Source organism: Anguilla rostrata, chromosome 8 (assembly GCF_018555375.3).
Source record: "Anguilla rostrata isolate EN2019 chromosome 8, ASM1855537v3, whole genome shotgun sequence".
NCBI lineage: Eukaryota > Metazoa > Chordata > Actinopteri > Anguilliformes > Anguillidae > Anguilla > Anguilla rostrata.
This window is the reverse complement of record NC_057940.1, coordinates 15,396,687-15,419,547: the sequence shown is the minus strand read 5'-3', so window position 1 is coordinate 15,419,547 and position 22,861 is coordinate 15,396,687. Positions and strand designations below refer to the sequence as shown.

The 22,861-nt window shown below is 42.2% G+C and overlaps 1 protein-coding gene across 1 annotated transcript; it reads right to left on the bottom strand.

Annotated features, from left to right (window-relative positions):
• Positions 1-3,082: 3,082 nt before the first annotated feature.
• LOC135260926 (neuritin-like) lies at positions 3,083-10,083 on the bottom strand. Its single transcript, XM_064346671.1, has 3 exons — positions 9,855-10,083; positions 5,856-6,000; positions 3,083-4,545 (listed from the first exon to the last, which is right to left on the bottom strand). The coding sequence occupies exons 1-3, from the start codon at positions 9,907-9,909 to the stop codon at positions 4,317-4,319; spliced, it is 429 nt and encodes a 142-aa protein (XP_064202741.1). The 5' UTR covers positions 9,910-10,083; the 3' UTR covers positions 3,083-4,316.
• Between the last annotated feature and the right edge of the window lie 12,778 nt (positions 10,084-22,861).

Genomic DNA, 22,861 nt, shown 5'->3' with positions numbered 1-22,861 from the left:
TGATTGACTACACGGTAAAATGTCCAGTCTTAATTCAACCGTGACAGAGTACATATTGGTCCAGTAGAGACGGTATGTGCTCTGTAAGAGTTGATTTAACTCTCAGCATTGTACTGTGTAGGCTGCAATGTTTGAGAAGCAAAGCAGTGACGCTTTGGCAACGATGTATTCCCTGCTATTATAATACAGGCCTTTACAATGAGTCTTACCTTAATATTTTAACATGGGATTTTTGAAGTGTGTTTGATGTTTCACTGATCAGCTTCTGTCTCTGTATGGAAAATTAATTTGTCCATGCGTTCGTTCATTCATTCACTCATTCGTATTATTTTTCAAGATAAATTTTCACATTTATAGCTACAAGGATATGTGGTTCATAGCTCTGGTTTTCTTTTATGCACTGGTTACCATGGTGATTATGATTTTTTTTAAACCCTATTTTTGTACAGCCGAATTCCTAACCCGTGGAAAACCGTGGTGTGCTCATATTTCTTGTTGATATGCCTGAGTTTGTAGTGAACAGGTACTGAATACTTCCTTCAAGGTGATATTGTAAGGACCAGCAGGCCCTTTTAACAGGCGGTTTAGTAACGCATGTGAACAGGGCGTGTTTTGCTTCTGGCCGGTGTTTTAGACACCACAGTCTGCTCCTGACATCATGGTTTGATCCCAGTGGCAGTGAGTTCTGCGTTCTGATGACTCAACGCAAATAGAGGGTGGTAAATGATGCGGTTGTGCGCGAGGATTTCAGATAATTAGCAGGGGTGGTGTGCATCTGAATGTAGGTCAGAAAAATAAGTGGAAAGCCAAATGATCATAAGACCTTAAAAAGGGAAAGTCATTTTTGAACACGTGCTTCCCAGGAGTGTGTGCCCATGCAGCTCACGCATCCTTCATTCACACATCTCTCACTGCTCCTCCCACACTGCTCCTCCCACATTGATAAATGAAGACTAATATTTCTGTCAGTGTCCTTATCACTTGCGTCAATATATACACTTCCGGTGGCATTACCTCTCATCTACCTTTGTTTCTAACGGAAGTTATTTGTAAACGGCCGACTAGACGCTTTTTAAGTAGTCCATATAGCCTACTAACTGCCCATGTGAGGTCTACTTGATATCTCACTTTCTCACATCGCCATTGTGATTTCAGCAGGTAACACTGAAATTTTATTTAATTTTAATTCACTACAAAAATAGCTTGCATGTGTTTTTTCTAATATATACTTACTCAAATATTTTTTCTTTCAATTAAACGATTTTTCTAGAAATGGAGACACAGTCTCTGCTTTCAATACCAATAGCCTATTTTTTGACAATAATCTGGATCATCTCTTGAGTGTACAGATGTTTTTGCACTTTTTACACTTTAGGCAAAAGATGCTAGTAAAAATGAAGAGAAATGCCAGTTATAGCCGGACAAAGAAAACGTGAATCTATCTTTCGGTCACTTGTGTTTATAGTTTCCAAATATATGCTTGCCTGAGAAACTAATCTGTTCACCAAATTATCTTAAGAGAAGAGAGAAAATTGACCAAGCGATAGCCTACTTTAAAAAATCGAGATATTTTTGTTAGCCTGCTTTAAAATAGGCTACTTCTTTACGTGCCGAAAAATTTCTGTTTCAATCGTTCTACTCACAGTATAGGCTATATGCTACCATTGCGTTGTAAGAATGTATTATATAAAAGTAAGCTATTTGCATTGAAAACTAATAATTTAAATAAGTCATTAAATAAATAGCGGTCACACGTGGAGAGACATGCGAAGTGTCACCCAGCACAATCCGTCTTTAACGCTGATGATTAGGCTACTTAACTCCACACTCGGATTCTTTCATAAAGCTAGTGTTTAGTTGTTTTAAAAGACTGTAAAAAATGTAGAGACGTATCTTGAAACTGTAAATAAATATGTAGCCTATCACTCGGCCTAAAAGTTGTCACTTGGCCTAAATATTATTACTGACTAATGGTTGAAGTTTAAAAATATATAGCCTGCTAAAAGTTCATTTAAAAATTAGCATTCTGTAAGTTATCTTTGCATCTCAAATCGCATTTAATTTTTTATTTCTGTCCTTTTTGCGATAATATTTGCAGAACGTGTTCATACAACTGTCAATAGGCTAAATGTATATGCCTATGAATTCAGCTGGAAAATCAGCTGTTTTCTATGGTAAATTTAAATATTTTACCATTGTATCTATTTTTATTTTCCAGCGCAGTTTGATGTAAGCCTCTATGGTATGTAAAACATAATGATATATGATATATAAAATAATATGATGTGTGCTTATTATAAATACAAAAAGAAATAAGCTCGTACAAGTTGGTAGAAATAAGAATATGCAACTAGGCTATTTGTGTCAAATTCAAAGACTTGTAGGCTACTGTCGGTTCATGCTTTCTGTTTACAAAAATGTTATGATTAATTTGTTTTACACACTGACGAAATGCAAACAGTTAGGTTTTTTTTTTTTTTTTTTTTTTACAATTTCACAAATTTACAATTAATACTATATAAAATATTCACATAGTCACTCTGCAATAGCTGGTGTTTTTCTCCTTTAATCTAGCCATCTGACAAAATGCGCCATCTGTGCTAAAAATAGGCCAAAGCTGGGGCTACACACGGTGCCAAATCGATAGGAAGCAGCTTAATGCCATTCGTCCAGGGGTGCCTTATTAATTATGAAACTATGTCTGCTTCTACATAGATCGCCGAATTTTAGCGGTTTTGTCATTTATAAATATCTCATATGCCCGGCCTTAGATTTTTTGTTGTTGTTATTGTTAAAATAAAGACAAATTTGGCGCCCTTGCAAGGAATTCATGCATGACTGTCGTTGGTTGCTTGCAACATCAAAAAAAATTGCTTGGACGGAGAAGCCTTCAATGACGTTATTAGCCTTTAAATAATTAAAATCGTTTTTAAATATTAAACCCGCAGTTTACAGTATGAGTGGGGGCTTAGTTTATATTCCTATGACCTATCATGTAGTAATTGGTATTTCCTTAAACCATATTATTACAGACTTTGCGAGTAAAACAATCCATTATGGTTGAAAGAACACCACACCAATATTTCAAACAGTAAATGGTTTATTTAATATATATTTTAATAATTTGTAGCAATCTGAATTTTAAATCTCTTGGGTTTAAGTTATCACTCTTTCTTAAAATCATCTGATATACATCTTGCCATTGCGGTTTCCCGTAGGCTATCTATGGTTTTGGAATATTCAGGTATTATAAGTAACATCCCCATAAACAAACAAAATACATATACTTGTAAAGGCTGTGAAACGTGATCTATGCCTTGGCAACATCAAATAAAGCTAGCAAATTTCACTTCATCCAACTGTTTTTTTTTCTTTTCTTCTTTTTTTGCAGCCATCATGTTGTGGTGATACAGTACGTTTCTTTTATTTATTTTTTATCCTCTATGTAGCCTATATGACAACATTATATGACGGAAACACTGTGGGGCGCGGTGGTAACAGTCAAAATGTATTCTGGGTTCTTCTGAGATATTGGGCGACGGCATTGGCTTCCAGATATCCAGTTGCCATAGTTTGGTTCCATGGTTACCTCCGTCTCACCGTGTTCCTCTCCTTTCTGCACAAGTTTTTTACGGACTCCAACCGTTCTTCTTTTTAACTTGTATTTCCTCTTTTGTTGATCAGAACGCAATGGGTGAGTCTGAGCAAGAAATGGAAACCACGGTGCAATCCACCACTACTTGCTCCAACTTGACTTGGCATTATAAATTTGCTGAATGAAAAAAAGTTCTAAATTAAAGTAATGAGGAAGCAGACCTGGGATTAACTGTTTGAACTTAATTACTTTGTAATTAAATTAACAGTCAAAACGCTGTTTGACTGCCATGCGTGCTGCTTCACAAAATGATAAACGTGATTCTAAATTCTCTGGGAGATGAATCTGATTAGCAGCTTGGCCGATATGGAATAGGAAATTTAGCATTTTCTTAAGAATGCATAATTGAACTGTAATCGATTAAGGCGGTAATGAGGAGAAATAACATTGAAATTCAGACGTATACGCTGCTAAGTGCTTATAGCCTAAATAAGAACTGAAATGAACCCCAGACCAGGTCTGAAAGCGACGATGAAGTATTCCCAGAGGGCTGCCTGCCAATTTTTAAAAATAAAAAAATCAGGTCGTCTCTTCTGAATGAGGGTGATTTTCAAAAGTATATAAATCCATGTCGGTGTAGCTACAATAAAGTGTATTAAATTGACAGAATTATTTGTATTATTACGTTGATAGTCATCATCATCGTTGTTGTTTTTTTCCCTTAAAAAGCAAGCCATGTCACTAGCGCGGAAAGTGCTGCCAGAAGCATCGTGACGCCGATCGGCACAGTGGGTCGGGGGGCCCCGTTCTCTCCTCCGCACAGTTCAAACAAGCTGCCACGGAACTCCAGTTTTCGGGATTCTTTTTGGAGTTTTACCCATAGATCCGTTGCTTCTTCCGGGCAGTCCGCGAGCGCGGTTTTGGCGCAGACGTTGAAGTCATCCCAGTATCTGCAAATCGAATAATCAGAGAGGTTTTTCATGAATCCGATTCTATTGGAATATTAGGCCTGTAAATGTGGCTATGGATGGGGCATATCTGTTTTTTCAACCGTTATTCACTCTTATGTGTTGCCTTTTTGTTTCTATATTTTTGCTGATAGCCTATTGTCCACATTAGTTCGCTATTCTCCTTGATTGTATTTTGTAATTAATATGTCATAAACGATAACACATCTCGATCTAATAACGTAAAAATAGTGCTAATGTACCATGCTATTAGAAATAAATCCTATTTAGTACATATCTTTAGTGACATTTAATTAGTAAGTCCTTCGTGAATGAAAATAACCAAAAACAGGTCAAATGCTGATAGTAAATTCTGTTTTCAAAATAAACGCACTTTGATGGTTCACTTGAAGGATCTCTATCCCACCCACCCTTCGGCTGATATGGTGAAACTATGCTGAGTTCATACATTTGTAATAAATAATGAAATATAGGCCTACACATGCCAAGGGGGCCTTCCCGCTGTAATCGCGTCTCCCCGTGGGAAATCAAGGCTTCCCCCTCCTTTCATGTGCACTGAAGAAGGGACTAGACACTGGAGAAACGCACCTGACCCGCGGTTTTTAAACCTTTGGCAGTCTGGCATGGATTTTCAGCATTTACATTCACTCGCACATAATAAAAGCCGATCTATTTTTTCCAGTATATTTTGCAAAATTATATGTATTGAAAATCCATCTACTTTGACCACAAAAAATTGGCGTATACTGGGCTGGTGTAGTATCCATTGGACCGCCTTCCGTTTTTCAGTATGAAAAGATTTTCACAAGTACAGAGTCGTATTCTTAACAGTAATGCCAAAGCCGCCACAAAACATAATTTGATGTTTAAATTCAGTTTAATTAGTATTCATTCCTTTTTATACGCATTTTCTCATTGGAAGATGCTCTGGCCGACAGAACTGAATTTAAATTTGAAATACTGATATATTCCTAAATCGTGGGGCGCTCAAAGTGACCAAATCCCACCCCTCCGCAAAATGTACCAATCGAATTCAATAGCAAAATACCTCAAGACGATGCAGTGGCAATGGTTATATTCCCTTCCTGTTAGTAAATGTGATCTGAACAGGGGCTCTGTGCCCTAACGCGCGCTTGCTGGTGGTTTTGGTGAGGGCGCTTAAGAATGAATAAGAGAGGTCTCATCTCGTGCCATCTGTCTTCAAATCTCAGCCTGAGTTAACTGGGTCACGGTGTAACCCCCCCACCTCCCCTCACATCGAACGTATTCTGCAGGGTAAAAATTCCACTTACGAACAGATGGTCTGTAGGTTTTCTCTTTCGTCCAGTTCCTTTGGGTAGTTCACCATTTTCTGTCCCAGTCTGAGCAGGCAGTCTGAGAAGCCTTCAAATACGATATTACATTTCCCTGTAGCACCCACTGCCTGCAGCAGATACGCTGAAATTAGAAAAGAGAAACGTGAATTACTAATTGAATTACGGGTGTTATGCATTGCGGCTATATCCATGACCAGTTATACTTACAGTAATGTATGAAATCATTATCGGTAGGCTATTATATTCCATAGTTCGTGTATGCTATTATTATGTATTAAATATATTACCTCTAAATTGTTACATTTGTGTAAGCATCTAGTTTTAACATATTTAACGCATCGTTATAAACGAACAGACATGGTATAATAATTATTTTTAATTTGACACCTTCGTTTGATTAATGTGGGTTTAATAACGTGTCCGAGTTATTATTTTCACACAAAAAATATGGTGCGTATTGCCCATATGACTTATTTCAAATTTTGTGTGTCTATGTCTGAATGAACAGACACACACATTGTTTTATTTCCCTATATCTGTGAATAAAATGACCATGTATCGTGCGTTATCAAACGAGGCTGAAGCCACAATGGAACATGAGGTAATGCTTTTAAAGTAAGGATGGGAGATCTATTTCTTTGTGGTGCTGTGGTTGTGAGTGGAGATGGGTGGGCTGGGTGGGCGTGGCACAATGCTTAATATACAGGAAAGGCTTGAAATTCATTCGATGTGTGTGTGCGTGTTCGTACGTGCGTGCGCGCGCGCGCGTACACGCCTGCCTGCGTGCGCGCGTGGGCATAGAGAGTCCATTAAGTGTAGTAGCCTAATAAGACGTGGTTCAGTTGTGGGGGAGGTGTCCAAATGCTTACATATACACAGGTGATGAATAAAAGTTGGTTCCAAGCAGAGGCGCTGTAAGGTTATCTCTTTAATCTTGGCCAAGCTATTTTTTTCGCGTTGGAACACGGGGGTGGGAGGCACGGGTTTTCCCCTTCCGGGGCTCAGGCTTCGTTGAGCAGGAGATTCAGTCAATTGATCAGATTGTAACAATCCTACGAGCTGTCCGCTTGAGTGGCTGTGGTCAGACAGTGGAGCCGCTTGCCTCTTATTTATCCTCGTCTACTGATAGAGGCGGTCGTGAGAGAGCTTCGGCACGATTGACCAATACAACTGTTTTAATTAATGGCAAGAAACATTTTTAAAATTAATAATAATAATAATAATAATACATTATTGCTATTTTGTTTCTAATATAGACCTTTTGAATCGTTTTTCGTAGTCTACCGGCAATTTCGAGCTTCCAAAAATCCAACTGTGGACTAGTTTAAACCTGATAATCATGAACACTGACAGTATTTTGCATTAGAAATAGGCTCAATCGACAAAACCATAAAGGAATTAATCTAGGGTGTTTTACTTCCCACAGACCTCCGCATGCCCGTGGCGTATAGGATGCTACGAACTGCCTTTTACGTACCACCCTTATGCACTTACAACCTCCATACGTTATTACAACATATTATATTCAGATTCGGTCCCAAATATGATGTAACTTTACTAACCTTGATTTCACGAGCCCTGATTCTTCGAAGTATCTTTTCCAACCCATTGCAAAATTCTATTCTTTTTACTGGAAACCACCAACGATGCTGCCACTATTTTCTTATGGGACTACATATTCCAACTGGTAGGTTTTGTGTACGTGGTTACAATCCGTTACTTTACCAATCCGATGCGCTCAATAAAACTGAATACAACGTTGGCTGTTTTATATTCAGCAAGCCCTGCGAATATTTTAGACGATGGATACACATAAAGAGATACACCACAACGCAAGTTAGCCCTGTGTATCGAGTACAAATTGTACTATATACCACCGATTTATTTTATTCAGAAGGAAGTGATGTCATAAACAGGCTTCGTTTGCATTTTGTCCGTTCAAATGATCTCCGGACAAGTATCTGATGGGCAAGCTCTGCTCTTAATTTTTTTAGACATTATATAGCCTAGCTACCTGCTTTAAAAACATTAATTATTTACGAGGACGCATCTATTTCTGTAAAGGTCATCCAAAATCCCATGGTATACAGGAATTGTAGCCTACATGCGCAATTGATAAAATCGTGCTTTCTTGGCAGCCCAGGCTTTCTTTCCTTTTTTGGGGGGGGGGGGGGGGGGGGGGGGCGCAGATCTACAACTGCTGCAGGAGATATGCTGTGCGTACTATGCCCGAATCAACCCTCCTTGAAATACTCTAAAAACAATGCAAGCCATTTCCACTCAGCGAAGTCGGTTGTTGCATAACCTATTGTAGTTCTCTGTAAAGGGCGCAAAGAAACGAAATAATGCAACATTTAAGCATATACCAAATCTTACACTTCTCGTACTATTTATGTAATAAAAGAGGGGTAATTTATTATCGTACAATTGTATTGCTACCTTGTTAATTCATTATCTAAAAAAATTGGAATTTTCCCATAGTTATCATTGTATGTGATACCAACAATGTTTTAAAATACAAATACAAAACTGCAGGCTATTAAGTACATTTAATATGCCTTTATTCCACTCTGTCATACACGCTAACACTTCTCAGATAGCCATATTAAATGTGCTCTGTAAGTAGTTTCAGCCAATAGTAGGCTAAATTGCTAAATTGTAAAAAGTGTTGGTCAATACCCCGATGTTGTTAATGGTAATCGGGGTGATTAGAAACAAAATGTTTCAGTTGGAGTGTATAATGCAGTGGAGCAAGGTTTGTATACAAAAATCAATTAGGGAAAATAGTGTGCATAAATGTGTCATGTTTGGCATGAATGGTTTGATAGTTTTCATCAGAAACTGAAGATTTGTAAATATATAATTTTCTTTCAGTTTTTCAATTATTTGTCCATAGTCCCTGCCCTCAAAAAACCCAATTATGCGTTACAGTATCAAAACCACCAGTCTATCAAATCAACAAAGCGGTCATGTCTATGACACTGTCACCAATGTTATCAATACCTTTTGGTACCGAATTTTAAATTATATAAGAAATAACTATTTATGTTGTTAAACGCGTGGATATTAATATATTGTTTAGATAGACATGTTCCATATAAAATGGTTATAGACTACCACGTCCACGTTGGTGTTATAGAAACACTGTTCCTGGCTCCAGCCCTTGCCGTTGAGGTAGTTAATTTTTTTAATTTCTGTAATAGACTACACTGCCATGGTGACTTCATGTGTAAAAGAACATAGCATAGTGCTCGGCATGCATTTGCAAAGTGTTTTTTGACCTGCTCTGCATGTGAGCGTTTAGCCCGAATAAAAATAATTCAGTGCAGATTCATGTGAAATATTTCTCTCCAGTGGCACGCACTGATGCGGCTTGAAATACTGAAATAACCCATGCCTGCTGCTTATTAAGACGCGATTGCCACTGTACTACCTTCTCTAGCTGTAATGTTATGCAATGTTTCGAGAGATGGCTGCACTGTTATGCGGGTAACTGTTAATTCGTGACCTTGTCCGTTCAAATAAAACCTTCGCACGAACCAATATAGCCAAATATTAGGCTACTTATTGGACATATTTAAATAAAAAATGCTATTTGGTTCGCAAAGAGAGGCAATACATCGCTCACTACATCACATTTCTAATTCTTTCGCAAGTGCCAAGAATCTCCTCAGTTCATACAGGACACACGTTATTCGTTTAATTTGGATCTTTTTTTCACAGCTCAAAGTTTTAAAATAAAAAAGCCAAATTTTGTGATTTATATGAATGTAATATGTTGTTTTGCCTTGATTCACGTGACACCACATTATGACAGTCTTTTTTTATAATTAAAGCATTCTCTGTAACATGCTTTAATGTTATTCGTTTAAAATGCCCCGCCTACTAAATTATTAACCGATTAGGACAAAACACTAAAGCATGCAATACTTTTTTTTTTTTTCAAAATATAGAAAACTGTGTCGTCCGACTCACCTAATTGCACTGCAAGAAACAGTGAGATATATCTGCCGTTCAAAGTTAATCCCATCCTACGTTCAGTAAAACCATTTGAGTGTGCACATCTTAAATAACTGGACGGAAAGGCGGGAGTAAATTCTGCACATCAGACATTGCCGCAACGTCCGAGCAGCAGCAGCGGTTTCTCTCGTTTTCCTTTCCCTTTTTTACGCGCGCGGACAGTGAGGCGGAGAGGCGAGAAACTGTGCACCCCATTAAGCTAGGGCGGTGATGCTTTTTGCCTCACGCCCACATTGCTCGGGTGACGTCGAAATGATTGACAGACCCCCTTTTTCTTCGTTTTTCTTATTTGCCAGGGAAGGCAAGCACTTCATTCTTTTTTTTTCTTTACACACACATTTCAGGGGACCGCGGTGATTCCACATTTGGGTCATGGACGCGCCTGTAGGCTACGCCGAAGACCACCACTCTCCGGCGTTGACCCCATAGTGCTTATTGTGCATAGCGTTGATGTTTCGTTGTTAATGGTATTTTAACATAAAATGACAGACGCTGTTGATAGATAGATACATAGATATATAGACAGATAGAATTATACTTAAATACATACATACATGAACACACGCACACACACCACACACACACGCACGCACGCGCACACACACAGACTTATGGATTGTCCGGTGGCTGCTGCCTGTATACTGATTTGCCCACGGTAACACTTCCTCCCAGGCCGCGGGGAATTAGACACCGGACGCCCTGGTGTGAAGTCGGGACAGTTATTACGTTTGTGCACCATATTAGCCATCTGCTGCACTTATTCATCTTGTGGAATTTTTGTGATGTTCTGCAGAGCAGCATTCTGAAAGGATGCAGTAACCAGCTATAGATCGTACCCTGGTCCTGTCATAATGCGACCAAGATGAGTGATGATCCTCCTGCAAAAATACACAAGTTATGACGTGAAAATAACTTTGAGCATTTCTGCTTTGCTCGTGTTTAAATAATTTAGGAGAATCCGAATGTGATGGCTGGAGGGGGAAAGTGGGTAAATGGGTGTGTTTCTCGGGATCACCTAAATGGACGAAAGAATGACGCTCGACCTCTTCGCAGAGAAATCATTTGTTCTCCCCCATTCTGAAGTTAATTAAATTCAGAGAGATGCCGACTTTAATTACTGGCTTTTTCGTTTGTTTCACACCATACGCGTCTGATGAAATTAAGGCGTGCGCCCATTAATAAGGAGAATTCACGGCAACGAGACCACTTGCTTCTCCTGCAGCAAAGACTACTGCCTTTCTCCCGCGTGCGTACCCAACTGCTGAATAATTGGGTCCCCGGACAGCTCATTTACAGTGGCCAAATCATAATGTGCGTTTAGGAAGCTAGATTCAGGCATGGTTGCGCGGTTCCCACAAGGGTAGTTCTACCAGCCTGAGTTATTTCCTGAATATTTTCCGCCACATTCATTTAGACACTGTGAACTTTGTCCAGTGGTTTGACACTTACAGTATGCAATAGGCTAACTTGGACGAGAGGGTCGTCCCTGGATTAGCATGACTGTGTGTCATTGTTAGAATAGACAGCAAAGACAACATTCACCTTTAGATCTCCATTTTGCTGTTTCGTGCTAATTCTGATTCATTTAAAATTCTGATTAAGTCTATTTAGGAAAGGCTTGTTGCGTTAAACCAAATTATACTGGTTGGAGAAGCTCTCCATCAGCAGGGTTTCCTTAATGGCAAGTTAAAATAATTACAGATCATAAATAACAACTCAGGTGCAAACTGACCTATTGTTAGATGAATGTAGAAAAACTCAAACTAGCAAGTAGTGGGCTGCTCCCTTTTTTTCAATGGGGAACCCAGGCAGCGATCTATGATTTAATTAAGAATTTCTCGCCCTCTTGTGGTGTATGATTGTAATTGACCTGGCAGGGTGGAGTGAACAGGCCTATGACGCACTTCCAATGATTCTCAGAAGCGGTCACGACGCCCAGTGTTTGAAGAGAAAGAAATTTCGAAAGCGGACACTGAAAATTTGGAAAAATACAGTTTTTTAAAAAGTACATAAGCATGTGGATTAAAGCACGACTTTAACATGCAGAATACTGAATACAATAAATATAAAACGAAGAGGTTTTGCTCCCCTGATGGATATAATAGCTTTTGTTTCACAGTCATATTGGTAAGCACTGTATGTTTATTCTAGAAGAAATTAGACATCATAGATGGAATATCAAAATAAGGCGCTTATTCTAGCATTGTGAGACATGACTACCCGAATATGTCCGGCATCCAAGGCATTGAATTACAGTATTTAGCGGAAATTGTATTTTCTCATACAATCAACTTATACAGCTGGATATTTTACTGAAGCTATTCAGGATGAGCACCATGCTCAAGGGTCCAGTGGCGGTGCCCCTGCTAGGAATCAAACCCGTTAACTTTGTGTTACAAGCCCAGTCTAAACATTGCCAGACCTAAGTAACTGTAGCATCGCCCTGGGAGACAGTGTTTCAATGGGCAGGGTAACCCCTGAGACCTGCAAGCTGGTTTAGACTCCGGAATTAATGGAGGAACTGATTGGACTACTGCAACTACAACTAGCCATTACTACTATGACAAATGCTATTGTCTTTTAGCTAAAATCAGCTGTGTTAGCGACCCTCAACTGCTGTGCTCAGCAGACTCAGTAATCACTGGCTTCATGTCCTAATGAGTCTCACAAGGTCTTTATCCCCAACCGCAGTGTCACCATTCTGCTTTTCGCCGTTTATCTATGGACCATCACCTGTTCTTTAAACATTTTGTAACCTTGTCCATTTCTTTGTTCTTTTCCTGGAAGTACAAATCCCAGGCACGTCCGTGTGGTGCTTAGCACGGGTAACGCTGGGTTGTTCAGTCATGCCTCCTCTCCTGTTGGAGAATGACCAGGAGACACGGGGGATTCTGACCGAGATCGCTTTCCCCTCACGCGCCGACGCGGACGTGCGCTGTCACCCTGACATTTCCATTGGCGGTAAAAAGGCAGGAAGAGGTGTTCCTCTCCTCCCGCGCTCTGCCTGCTATCATGGGGGGCTCTCAGGCTTCCGAAGAAGCTGCAGACTCGTCAGAGACGCGGGCCGACGCACGTCAGGGGCTCGCAGGATGATGCGGGGGGAGCTCTACAGACAAATAGCTGCTGCTGCAGCTTCAGTGACCTAGAAACGAGCAACGCTCAGGCAGGATGGAGAGGCACGAAAGGGGAGGGAGAATATCGCTCACATTCACCTTTGCATGCCTGCATGCACGTGTGGACACAGGTTTATGCACGGTCCCCTTTCCAGACAGATGTCTGCAGGTTATGCAGCAGGTATAACGTGCCTCCCAGATCAGGAAGATTCTGCTGTAATCTCCTGAATACTCACAAATTCCGTTTTTTTTACCTCCAACCTGGCACTTTTGTTTTTGTTTGTGAAACACCAATTCAATCCTGTTTGGAGAGAGGATTACATTTTTTCCGTCCAGCTCAGATTTATGCAAATCAGCAATGAATACCTTCAGCTACCTTCCAATGCTGAACATGTTTCCTATAATTGCAGGCTGAGGTTGACACTGATATGGGAATCAAACCCATGGCCATTTGAGGGGCAAGAACAAAAGCCGAACAAAGGAGGTACACTTCAGTTTTTTTTTTTTAACCACCTCTTCGCTCCACCTCGCCCTCAAAAAAATCTCTTCCAACCCACTCAAGTCATCCTTCAATATGATCAAGTTTCTGGAATCATGGAATGGCGCTGCACCTCGCCCGTAAGATGCTTGGCTGGCCGAGCTCTCGGTTCACGTGAAATGTGGCACAGACACTGTTAGTGTGCGCCACGGGTTCGGTCCACAGCAATTACAAACTGAGGGCCGATGTGAACTCTGCGTGCATCTGAGTGAAAATTGAGTGAAAATGTACTGTGGCCCTCCTAGTGTCTGTGGGGTAGTCGTGCATGTGCAGTGATGATAAACCCTGGGTCCTTACATAGTAAATTGGAGGGAAATGGGTCCCTGCAGGTATGCTATTCCAAACAAATTTCTTTGAAGGGGTGCGTGCGTGCCAGCGGAATCGCAGCGTGGTGCGCGGACCGGGCCCACAGTCGCCCGGGCATGCCGCATGCGTCTGTCACTCTGAATGTTCTGTACGGCAAAGATCGGCATTCTGAGTCAAATTGATATTCAGTCTACGGCAGCGCTGTGCTTCCTCATTCAGCATGTGTCCCTATAAATAGCTGGAGAGGCATTTAAAATGCATGACCTGATTAGACTGAATCCCCCAGTGTTCCAGGGTCCACTCCCTCGCAAGAGCATTGTCACTGCAGCCTCTATCAAAACGTTCTGGGCTGACGGTCACGCGCTCACCGCCCCCCACCCCCCCAGGCCGCAGAGAGCCTCTTGTTGCATGAAGCCCCCCCCCCCATTCCCCCCGCTGGGAATTCCTCCCGTCAGCTCGCGGTGCCTCCCAGCTCTTCTGCACAAATTTCGGGCTCAGTCTCAGGATCCCGTTCCCGTCATCAGTCAGTCAGCCCGCGTCCTCTTCCGTCTCGCACGGCTGGCCATCGCCTCGTCACCGGGACGCCCTGAGGAGTGCTGTCCCACCCGAAACAGTGTCCCAGGCTTAGCAGGAGGAGGACTGTTTGCGCTCACTGCACTCGGATGTACATGTGGGGTCTGTTCTCTCTCACAGACTGGTTAGATGGCAGCTCTTCTCAGCTGGGGAGCATGGGGGAGAATGTCTGTTGTGCTCACTACGTTGAGATTTCCCCAAACAAGCTGGACGATGCAGGAGTTTCCCTCTCAGGGTGTTTTCACTCTTGGTTTGTTTCAGCTTCTCAAGTAGACTTAGACCAATGACTCAGCATTTTTTGTGGATATGTGATCATGGCTGAAAATAAATAGCAGAATGGCTGCTGGTGATGTTCTGGTGATTGTGTGGTCAGAAGAAACCTGTGCTCTTCATTCATCAGCTTCCTCAAAATGTAGCACACCCAAATGATAAACACAACTGCAGGCCGTCTTGAAGAAAATTACCCATAATCATCGATTTACATAAGTGGTACGTAAATACACATTAACTACACATTAACTGCAAAAAGACCAAAATGCACAGAAATGTTATGACATAATGGTGCAAATACCTACCTATTTTTAGGTACACATTCCATTAGGAAATAAAATTGCCATGCATTTCAATCTTTTTGCCATTGATGTGTACTTACCTACCACTTACATCAACCCCAGCCCACATCCAATGTTACAGCAAAGGGGTCCCAGTTCTAAAGCAGCTGGTCCAAGATGGTGATGAAAGTGGTCTGAGATCTCATCAATGCTTAAGCAGACCAGAAAGAGAGCCAGGTTCTCTTTCAAGTCCACTTACAATGAGAACACGAAAAGGACTGCGTTCATTTGCACCTGGTTCAAATTAATTTGTGCAGTTCATTTTAAAAGAACTATATGTGAAAGAATCCTTAGGCCCTTCAATGCACATAAACAGCTAAAATCATAAACAGTATGCTGAACAGCTGAACATTTAAAAAATGAGTTCAGCCTTTTTAAAGAAACAGCCAATAGATGCTAAATCCAGAGAAGCATTCAGTTAACAGTGCAGGCAATCAAAACAAGGTTATCCTTAAAAAGAAGAATATTGGGTCCTAAGCAGGAAACTCCTCTAGTGAGTGGTTATAACACAGCCCCTGGATATATTAATACCAACATTTCCTATAAGCACAGAAATCTGGTATGAACAAAATGCCCTTGCCCTTAATGCAATTTTTTTGTTTAATTTCACAACACATTGCTAACAAAAACAAAGGCCATTGCAAAGAAAGCGCACCTGGGCATGTTTGAGAGCTTGAACACCAGCAAGGCCACATCTGTGCAAGCATAATGGAAATGAGAAGCAAGCATTAAAAATCCCTCTTAGGAAAAAAACAATGTTTCTTTCTTACCCCAGTGGCAGGAAATGGTAAAGTTTAATTCATTGATTTGGAGAGATAATGTGGGGAATATTATGCAGTATCAAGTAACAAAGGCAGAGTTCTCATGAAAATGTCATTAAGTGTTTCAAAGGAGTACCCTGGGGGAAGCTGCTTTGTTGGACGTATTCAGCTCTCATGGAGAGAATCTCTCCCACAAGGGGGGCCTACAGGTGCTTGGTGCTGTATGGCCAGCAAAATGTTTTCCTGAGGAGGTGTTTCTGTCAGGGTGTTGAGCTAGGGAGCAGGGGCCTGAAGACATTTTGGCTTCCGCACTGGTCTCGGAGGGACCCTAAGTCTCCTCGCACTGCCATCTGCCAGCAAGTATTCCCTTCCTGTGGAGATCTGCCAAAACAGAACCCCTTATTCCCAAGAACTGTCATTTTCTTCCCTCTCTAAACACAACCCCTGAATTTAAATGGCCTGCTAATAACTACGCTTTTCCCGGTGTTTGGTATGTGCGGCTCCCGTTTTAGCAAGATTCTGACAACGTTTCTGCCTCATCACCTGCATTTTTTTGCCAGCAGAAGCTATCGGCTCTGACCCTGATGACTTGGCATCAGCGCTGTTCTTTGCCAAAGTCTGCATGCGCTCATGTAGATTGCTCTGGACAAGCATCTGCTAAATGCCTAAATGTCAATGTAGAAGCTGCCTTGTGTGCAATATATGGCCATTTGAGTAGGAGGGATTTCTTTCTCTTTTTTGGGGGGTGGGGGGGGGGAGGGAGACTGCTGTCAGGGTAGTTATCATACCCCCCCTCCCCCACTCTGAGATGAGCATTAAGTCTGCGGAGACAATGAGATTCAGCAGCGCATTTTGGGGGGGGGGGGGTTTGACTGGGGGTTTTTGGTGTTTTGTTGTGTGAGGTCAGTCTTCATTTGTAGGCATGCATCACAAATCGAAATTGCAGGTTGAATGGTTCTGTCTGTCTGGAAATAGAACGGGATTGGTCAGGGGAACCCCAGTAACCTCGTATCCCCACTTATGATTGTTCTTGCATGAGCTTAATTGCATAACTGCTCCCTGAAGATGGGTGCTGTGGTTACTGTTTATCCAGGTTTTTCATTTTTATCCAAATATTATCCAATTATTATCCTCTTTCTCTCTCACACACACACACACACACACACACACACACACAGGTTTGAATAATGTCCCCTTTCCCATTTAGTGACTGGTGGAACTCATCCCTTTTCCCGGTAGCGATCGGTAGTGCTGCTCACTCCCCTTCTGGTTAGTGAGTCACTCGGAACCTTTTATTAACAGCCGTAAAAGCTGAACCCGGGTGTAATGAAGAATGAGTCTGCACCAGAACACGCGCGCGTTTATTTCGCTTCTTTTTCCGTTTTTCGTGCCGTCGCTGGTTTCTCGGGCCAGGGTTAGAGGAGCAGTTTATTAGAGCGCAATCTCCCGTAATGACATTACGCTGCGGTGTGCCAGCGGCTGTCCTGCCTGCCGTGGCACGTGTTGTTTTTCCCAGCGCGCGCACCCCCAGCAGGCTCCCAGGATGATTCAGGCCAAATGGGAGCATAACTCTGATGCGGAGACATTTATGTGCGGCACTTCAACGAGGACTGAACACACTTCACGGATCTTTAGATACCAGCCTTCCCCCTCCCAATTTAAGGAGGTATTTTGGATGTTCTGCTGCTGGGGGTGGGGGAGGTCTTCTGTTCAGTGAGCAAACGCCAGTTGCCTCAGTGCCCAGATGAGGGAGAGCCATGGTCAGGGTATGTCAAATAGGGCTCCGCAGTGGTGGCCAGGTAGACCTGGCATGCGGGCACTGCTCACTGACACAGAAGGTTGTGGGTTCAGATCCCATTGAGATGCAAAATCCTTGCTTATAATGAAAGTAACTATTCACATATATGCAACCAAACACTTGTCCTGTTTTTATAGTTTTTTTTGTCCAGTAAGCAACTGTAAATTCACTTTAGAGCACTGTGCACATTCCCACATAAAATCAAAACACAAAAATGAGTGAATGGGCTGTGTTGTTCTTTCTGCTGCTGTGTGTCTGGCAAGGTTGTACATAATCCCTGCAGTTTGAACATGGGGTGCCGTCGGACGCAGCGGCACGGAGGAACCCCCAAAAAAGGAGCACAGCTGAAGCTGGACATAGGATAATATTGTAACGATACATTTCAAATGAGACCTTTGCAGTTTCGCTCTCGGGTTCATTATTCAAAGCAACCAATCAGAAAGGTCTCTGGCCCAGAAGTGGGGTACAGGGTTACCCTAATTACTGCGGCTCGCCTCCCCTCGGAGGTTGTGACATTTCCATCCAAGTCACCTGCTCCCAGACGCCACCCTCGACTAGCCAATTTACAGTAGTGAGTACAAATTGGGGGGTGGGGGGAATCCGGTCCGGGGTGACGGCCTGTCTTGTAGGCCGGCGAAGCTCCAATCTTAGCCCTGCTGACTCTCATTACCGTTAAAGACAGTGAATCAGCCCTGCACCTCCATTAGAGAGCCCGCGCATCAGCAGGGTCGCCTTTAATCTCTGCCTCGTCTCCCAGTGGAGAGTATGTGCTGTGCTGAATGTCTCACACAGACCAGTAGTCCTGTTGCGAATGGAATGAAGTGGCACTGACTTATTCATTGTTGCAGTCTTTCTGGCTGACAATTGCAAAAAAAAAAGAAAAGGTAAGAGAGCATGAGTACATGTAACACATTAACACACATGAAAATATACTCTGGGCAGTGTATTTTCCTCCCAGTTTGGAATGCCAAATTTGTGTCTGTTCTTGCTTGTTTCTGCAACCGCTGTCTGTCCGTCTGAGAGAGAGCGGACAAGCAAGCGGTCCTCTCTGAACTGTGCGATGTCAGCCGCTGCGTCTTTCCACCACGGTCCCCCTGTTAAACTTGTTTTTACATTGAGGGTAGATCTACACGCAGGAGCTATGTCTTAAAACACAGTGAACCTGGCAGCAGCCCTGGAAAGGATTCAGATTTGAAAGCTGTAATTCTACTGATCTTGCATGCAGAAATGGCCAGAGGAACAACAGTGCAGGAGTTTACAGTAAAACAGCAGTGGAGTTTTACACAACACAACCCCCAAGAAAAAATTACTTTGTTGGCTTAATCTCTTTCGCCAGGTCCAAGACACATTCAGATTCTAAAAATACGTGCTTGGCCCATTGCCGTTTGCTGCTGTTCCAGCAGTCAACGAATCAGGTGTGGAGGGCGGTGATGTCAATGGAGTCAGTCCACGCAAAAGTCACCCTTCTTCTCCCACTCGCAAATGCAGTTTAATGGTTTATGAATGAAGGGCAGCCGCACTTGTGCCATCAGAATCAGTGACAGGTGAGGCCCAGTCAAAACGGGGACGTTACTCAATCCTCATTGAGGTGGCCTTCAGAACGCAATCCTGTTCTCCAGTACTGCTCAATGAATTATTAAACAAACGTGTCAAGCATTTTCCCCTTGTCTGTCATAAGCATTTTTTCCCCCCTTTAATTTGTTTATTTGCTTTATGGAGAGACAGCAGGGCTATAGCATTTGCGGCAGATGATTTTCAGCGAGAGCTTTCAGACGGTTGTGTTCCACACTCGCTGCTTCGCTTGGTCGCATTCGGCGGACCTTAATGGTGCCGCTAAGCAAACAGAAGCAGGTTTCTGCAAAGTCTGTTTCGTGCGGAACAATAAATTCAAAACTCAGACAGGACATTTTACGCACACTGCTGTTTACATCTGATCCTACCCGGTTGTATATCATTCCTGTCTTGCAGATGTTGTGGCCAGACTTTTGGTCTCATGCTACTTACACGTTCTTATTTGCACAAATAAAAAAGAAATTAGAAAGCGGGGCTTGTACCAACAGGATGGCTTGAGTTCCAATCTATTATGATTCTGCAGAACGAAAGTATAAGATTTATGTCAAATGTGTAAACCCACAGCTGTGCTTCTTGTCCTTTTACTTGATAAACAGTCAAAGCAATTATGTATTTGGTGTGTAGCTGGTGGTCTTGTTGAATATGACTTACTGTGCACATTGCTATGGCTATGGACTGTACTCAAGGGCACAACAATGGACTTTCCAGGATGTGAACCAGCAACCTCCTGGTTCCACCCAGCCAAAGACTCACAGACTTGTAGTCCTTTTTTGCTTTGGACAAATCATCCACACCTGCTCTGTTCTGATGATATTCTTTATCTTTGATACTGGCTGGTTATGTTTAGTAGTAGCTTGCTGCTGGGTAGCAGTTGGCCAGGAACTATACCAGATGGGTACTGGATTGAACTGTGGTTGCTGCTGCTGCTGTATTATTATTATTATTATTATTATTATTATTATAGGCTGGCTAACATAATGAAAAATTTGGAGATTTATACTTTCATATTCATTCATACGTGCAGTCATCACACAACGTTTCGAGGAAGTCAAGGAAAGAATACCTTTCTCCTTTTAATCTGCAGTGCAATACACTTCGTAGAATGACGGACATCTGTTCGCCCGCATTGGCTGACCAGGAAGAGTGCCGTTCGGAACAGCGAGACGCAGTCCTTTATAGGGCGAGGGCAGCTTCCCCGCTTCCCCCTTCAGAAGCATGGAAATGGTAAATTAATTGGAGCAACAAAGGGAACACGGCTTAAATTATTCATGCCGCTCAGCACGGTCGCGTTATTCCAGCATTCATCCGCGGGCTCATTATGTGATTATTGCCGCCTTGGCGGGGATCGCTATTGTGATAGAGCCGGGAGAATGGCGTTTGCCTCCGTGCGGACCGGTCCCACTCGAATAAGGCGAGCGCCTTTTCATTTTCGTGAGCAGAGCAAATAATAGCCTTCGATCATAGTATCATTTCTTTTTTAATGTGTGTAGTTTTTTTTTTTTTTGAGTGAATGTAATGAAATATATTGGATTGTCTCCGTTGGTGTTGACATTGTTCTGCTTGTGTTATCTGGCATATCTGCCTTCGGAGAAAATCCTAATTGACGCGCACTTCCTGTTTTTGTTTCCCCTGGAGGGGTCTCTGCAAAAGGAGCCTTGCTGCTTGACCTGCCAAGTGTGAAAATCAGCAGATCTGGCTCCACTCAAGCGTGGGCTGGTACCAGCGGTGTCCACTCCCCATCCTGGAGATCTACGGTCCTGTGGGATCAAGGGCTATCTTTCAATCACCCGTTGATTGGCATCTGTAACAACAGGTGATTCAAGTTCCTGTCCAACCAGTGTATCCAATTATGTTATTAGAACCCGGAATGTCATGAAGGAAAGAGATCTGTAGTATCAAAGCATGCGGTACACACTCTAAAACCAGAACTGGTGCTGGATGAAAGGGGAATCATGCATGGTAGAAAATATCCCCTGAGCAGTTTAACTATTCAAACCGAAATGTATTAGCTTCGGGGCAAAGACGTATCAGTGTTTTGCCCTAGCCTTTGTCAGAGGTGGCATCACCTGTAGAAAATGTCACCTGGTTGAAATGTTCTTTGTTGTCCAGCCAAGAAATCAGTAAATAGGGATGCTTTTAAGGCTGCAGTGAGGAGAATGGCTTCTGGGAAATGCCTCAGGGCTGTTTTTACTGTGCCAGCATGAATCGGAAGGCTTCCAACAGCATGGGAGTTAGGCCTTCATCTGAAGCCCAATACCGGAACCGCCCCCGTTCCAAATACAGACACAAACACAGACGTGGATCATTTCGCTGGTTTGAACAGACACAGACACAGATGGTGATGTCAGTACACACCCCTATTGCGAATATTACACGTCACTGTTCTTTTTCTCTTTCATTTTCCAGGGTTGAAGTTTGGGCCTCCTCTTGCCATTTTTAAGAAAGTATAAATTATATTTCATGCTGCAAACCCCCCCCCCCCCCCCCCCCACACCTCCCAGGGGCCGCCTCCCCACACTCTGCCAATGAGCACCCGGGGCTGGGGGCTGTGGAAAATCCTTTTTAATTGCTGTGGTTAATAATCTAATAGCTTTGAATTATTCTGCGGATGAGTCGGAGGCAGGCTTTTGATCATCCTAATTGCGAGGAATCCCAGTCTGAAGTGCGAAAGGCGATGAGTCGTGTGGAACCTTCTTCTCCACAATATTTTTCCCTTCTCTGTCACGACAGAACCTTGTGTCTTCCACACTAAGGTTTCTGTTCAATACAATTGCAGTACATCTCTTGAAAACTGAAAACATTGTCATGAATGAATGAACCTGTTCTGATGATTTTACGTAATTGACTGACTTGTCCTTTTAAATTGGTTTGTGACATCTTTCTTGACATTACTTAGTAAAAAAAAAAAAAAACTGATCTCTTGGTTATAATCAGTGGTTTTGAAATGCAGGCCCGTTTTAATGTTGCTGTAGCAATTATTGTAAAATGTGCAAAATTACTGCTGTACAGTAATGTTACACATTTTGAATGGTGTCTTCTACGTAAAATGCAAAACACCAGGAGCTATCACTGGGTGGCTCATCCTTTAAAAGGTGTAGTTCACTTTCTGGGGTTTTTAAAACTATAATTTCTGTTTTAGTGCATGCTTTCGATTAGCCCAGACAACTTTTGTGTGCGTCGCGATGAAGGATATTTTAGACATTTAGAGAAGTCTAAGAAGAATTGCTGACTCTAAAACAACAAGCTGCTTAGCAGTTACTTGAGGTGTGTTTTCATGCTTTGGACCACAACCCGCCAAAGCGCTGTATGTGCCATTGTAAAGCTGACGGGTCAACAGAAACTTCAAAAAAATGTCTAAATACAGGTGGAACTTCTCGACTAGAGCTGGCTCTAATATTAAACATGAACAAAGAAAAAAAGGTTCAAAATAAAGCAGGTGTCGGAGCTGTCAGGTGGAAAATCCAGTCACAGGTTAAAAACAGAGCGAAGAACAACTTCATTTCTGTGAAAAGGGAGCGCATATTCTATATTCTGTGTTAATTAACAAAACAGAAGCAGAGAACATTTTAAAAACAAACTTTGGTAGGAGCACCCTTTGACCTACACAAATTAAGCTTCAGACTTTTAGAACCTAGCTCCCGGAAGAACACCCACTGATTGAAATATTATGTGATTCGGGCAGTGTCAGAA

Bases quoted from the DNA above. Each gene is read 5' to 3' on its own strand.
- LOC135260926 (XM_064346671.1), bottom strand. From the start codon at position 9,909: ATGGGATTAACTTTGAACGGCAGATATATCTCACTGTTTCTTGCAGTG. The intron at 6,001-9,854 runs GTGAGTCGGACG...TTCTAATTTCAG, and splicing joins GTTTCTTGCAGTGCAATTAG to CGTATCTGCTGCAGGCAGTG. The intron at 4,546-5,855 runs GTAAGTGGAATT...TTCGATTTGCAG, and splicing joins AACCTACAGACCATCTGTTC to ATACTGGGATGACTTCAACG.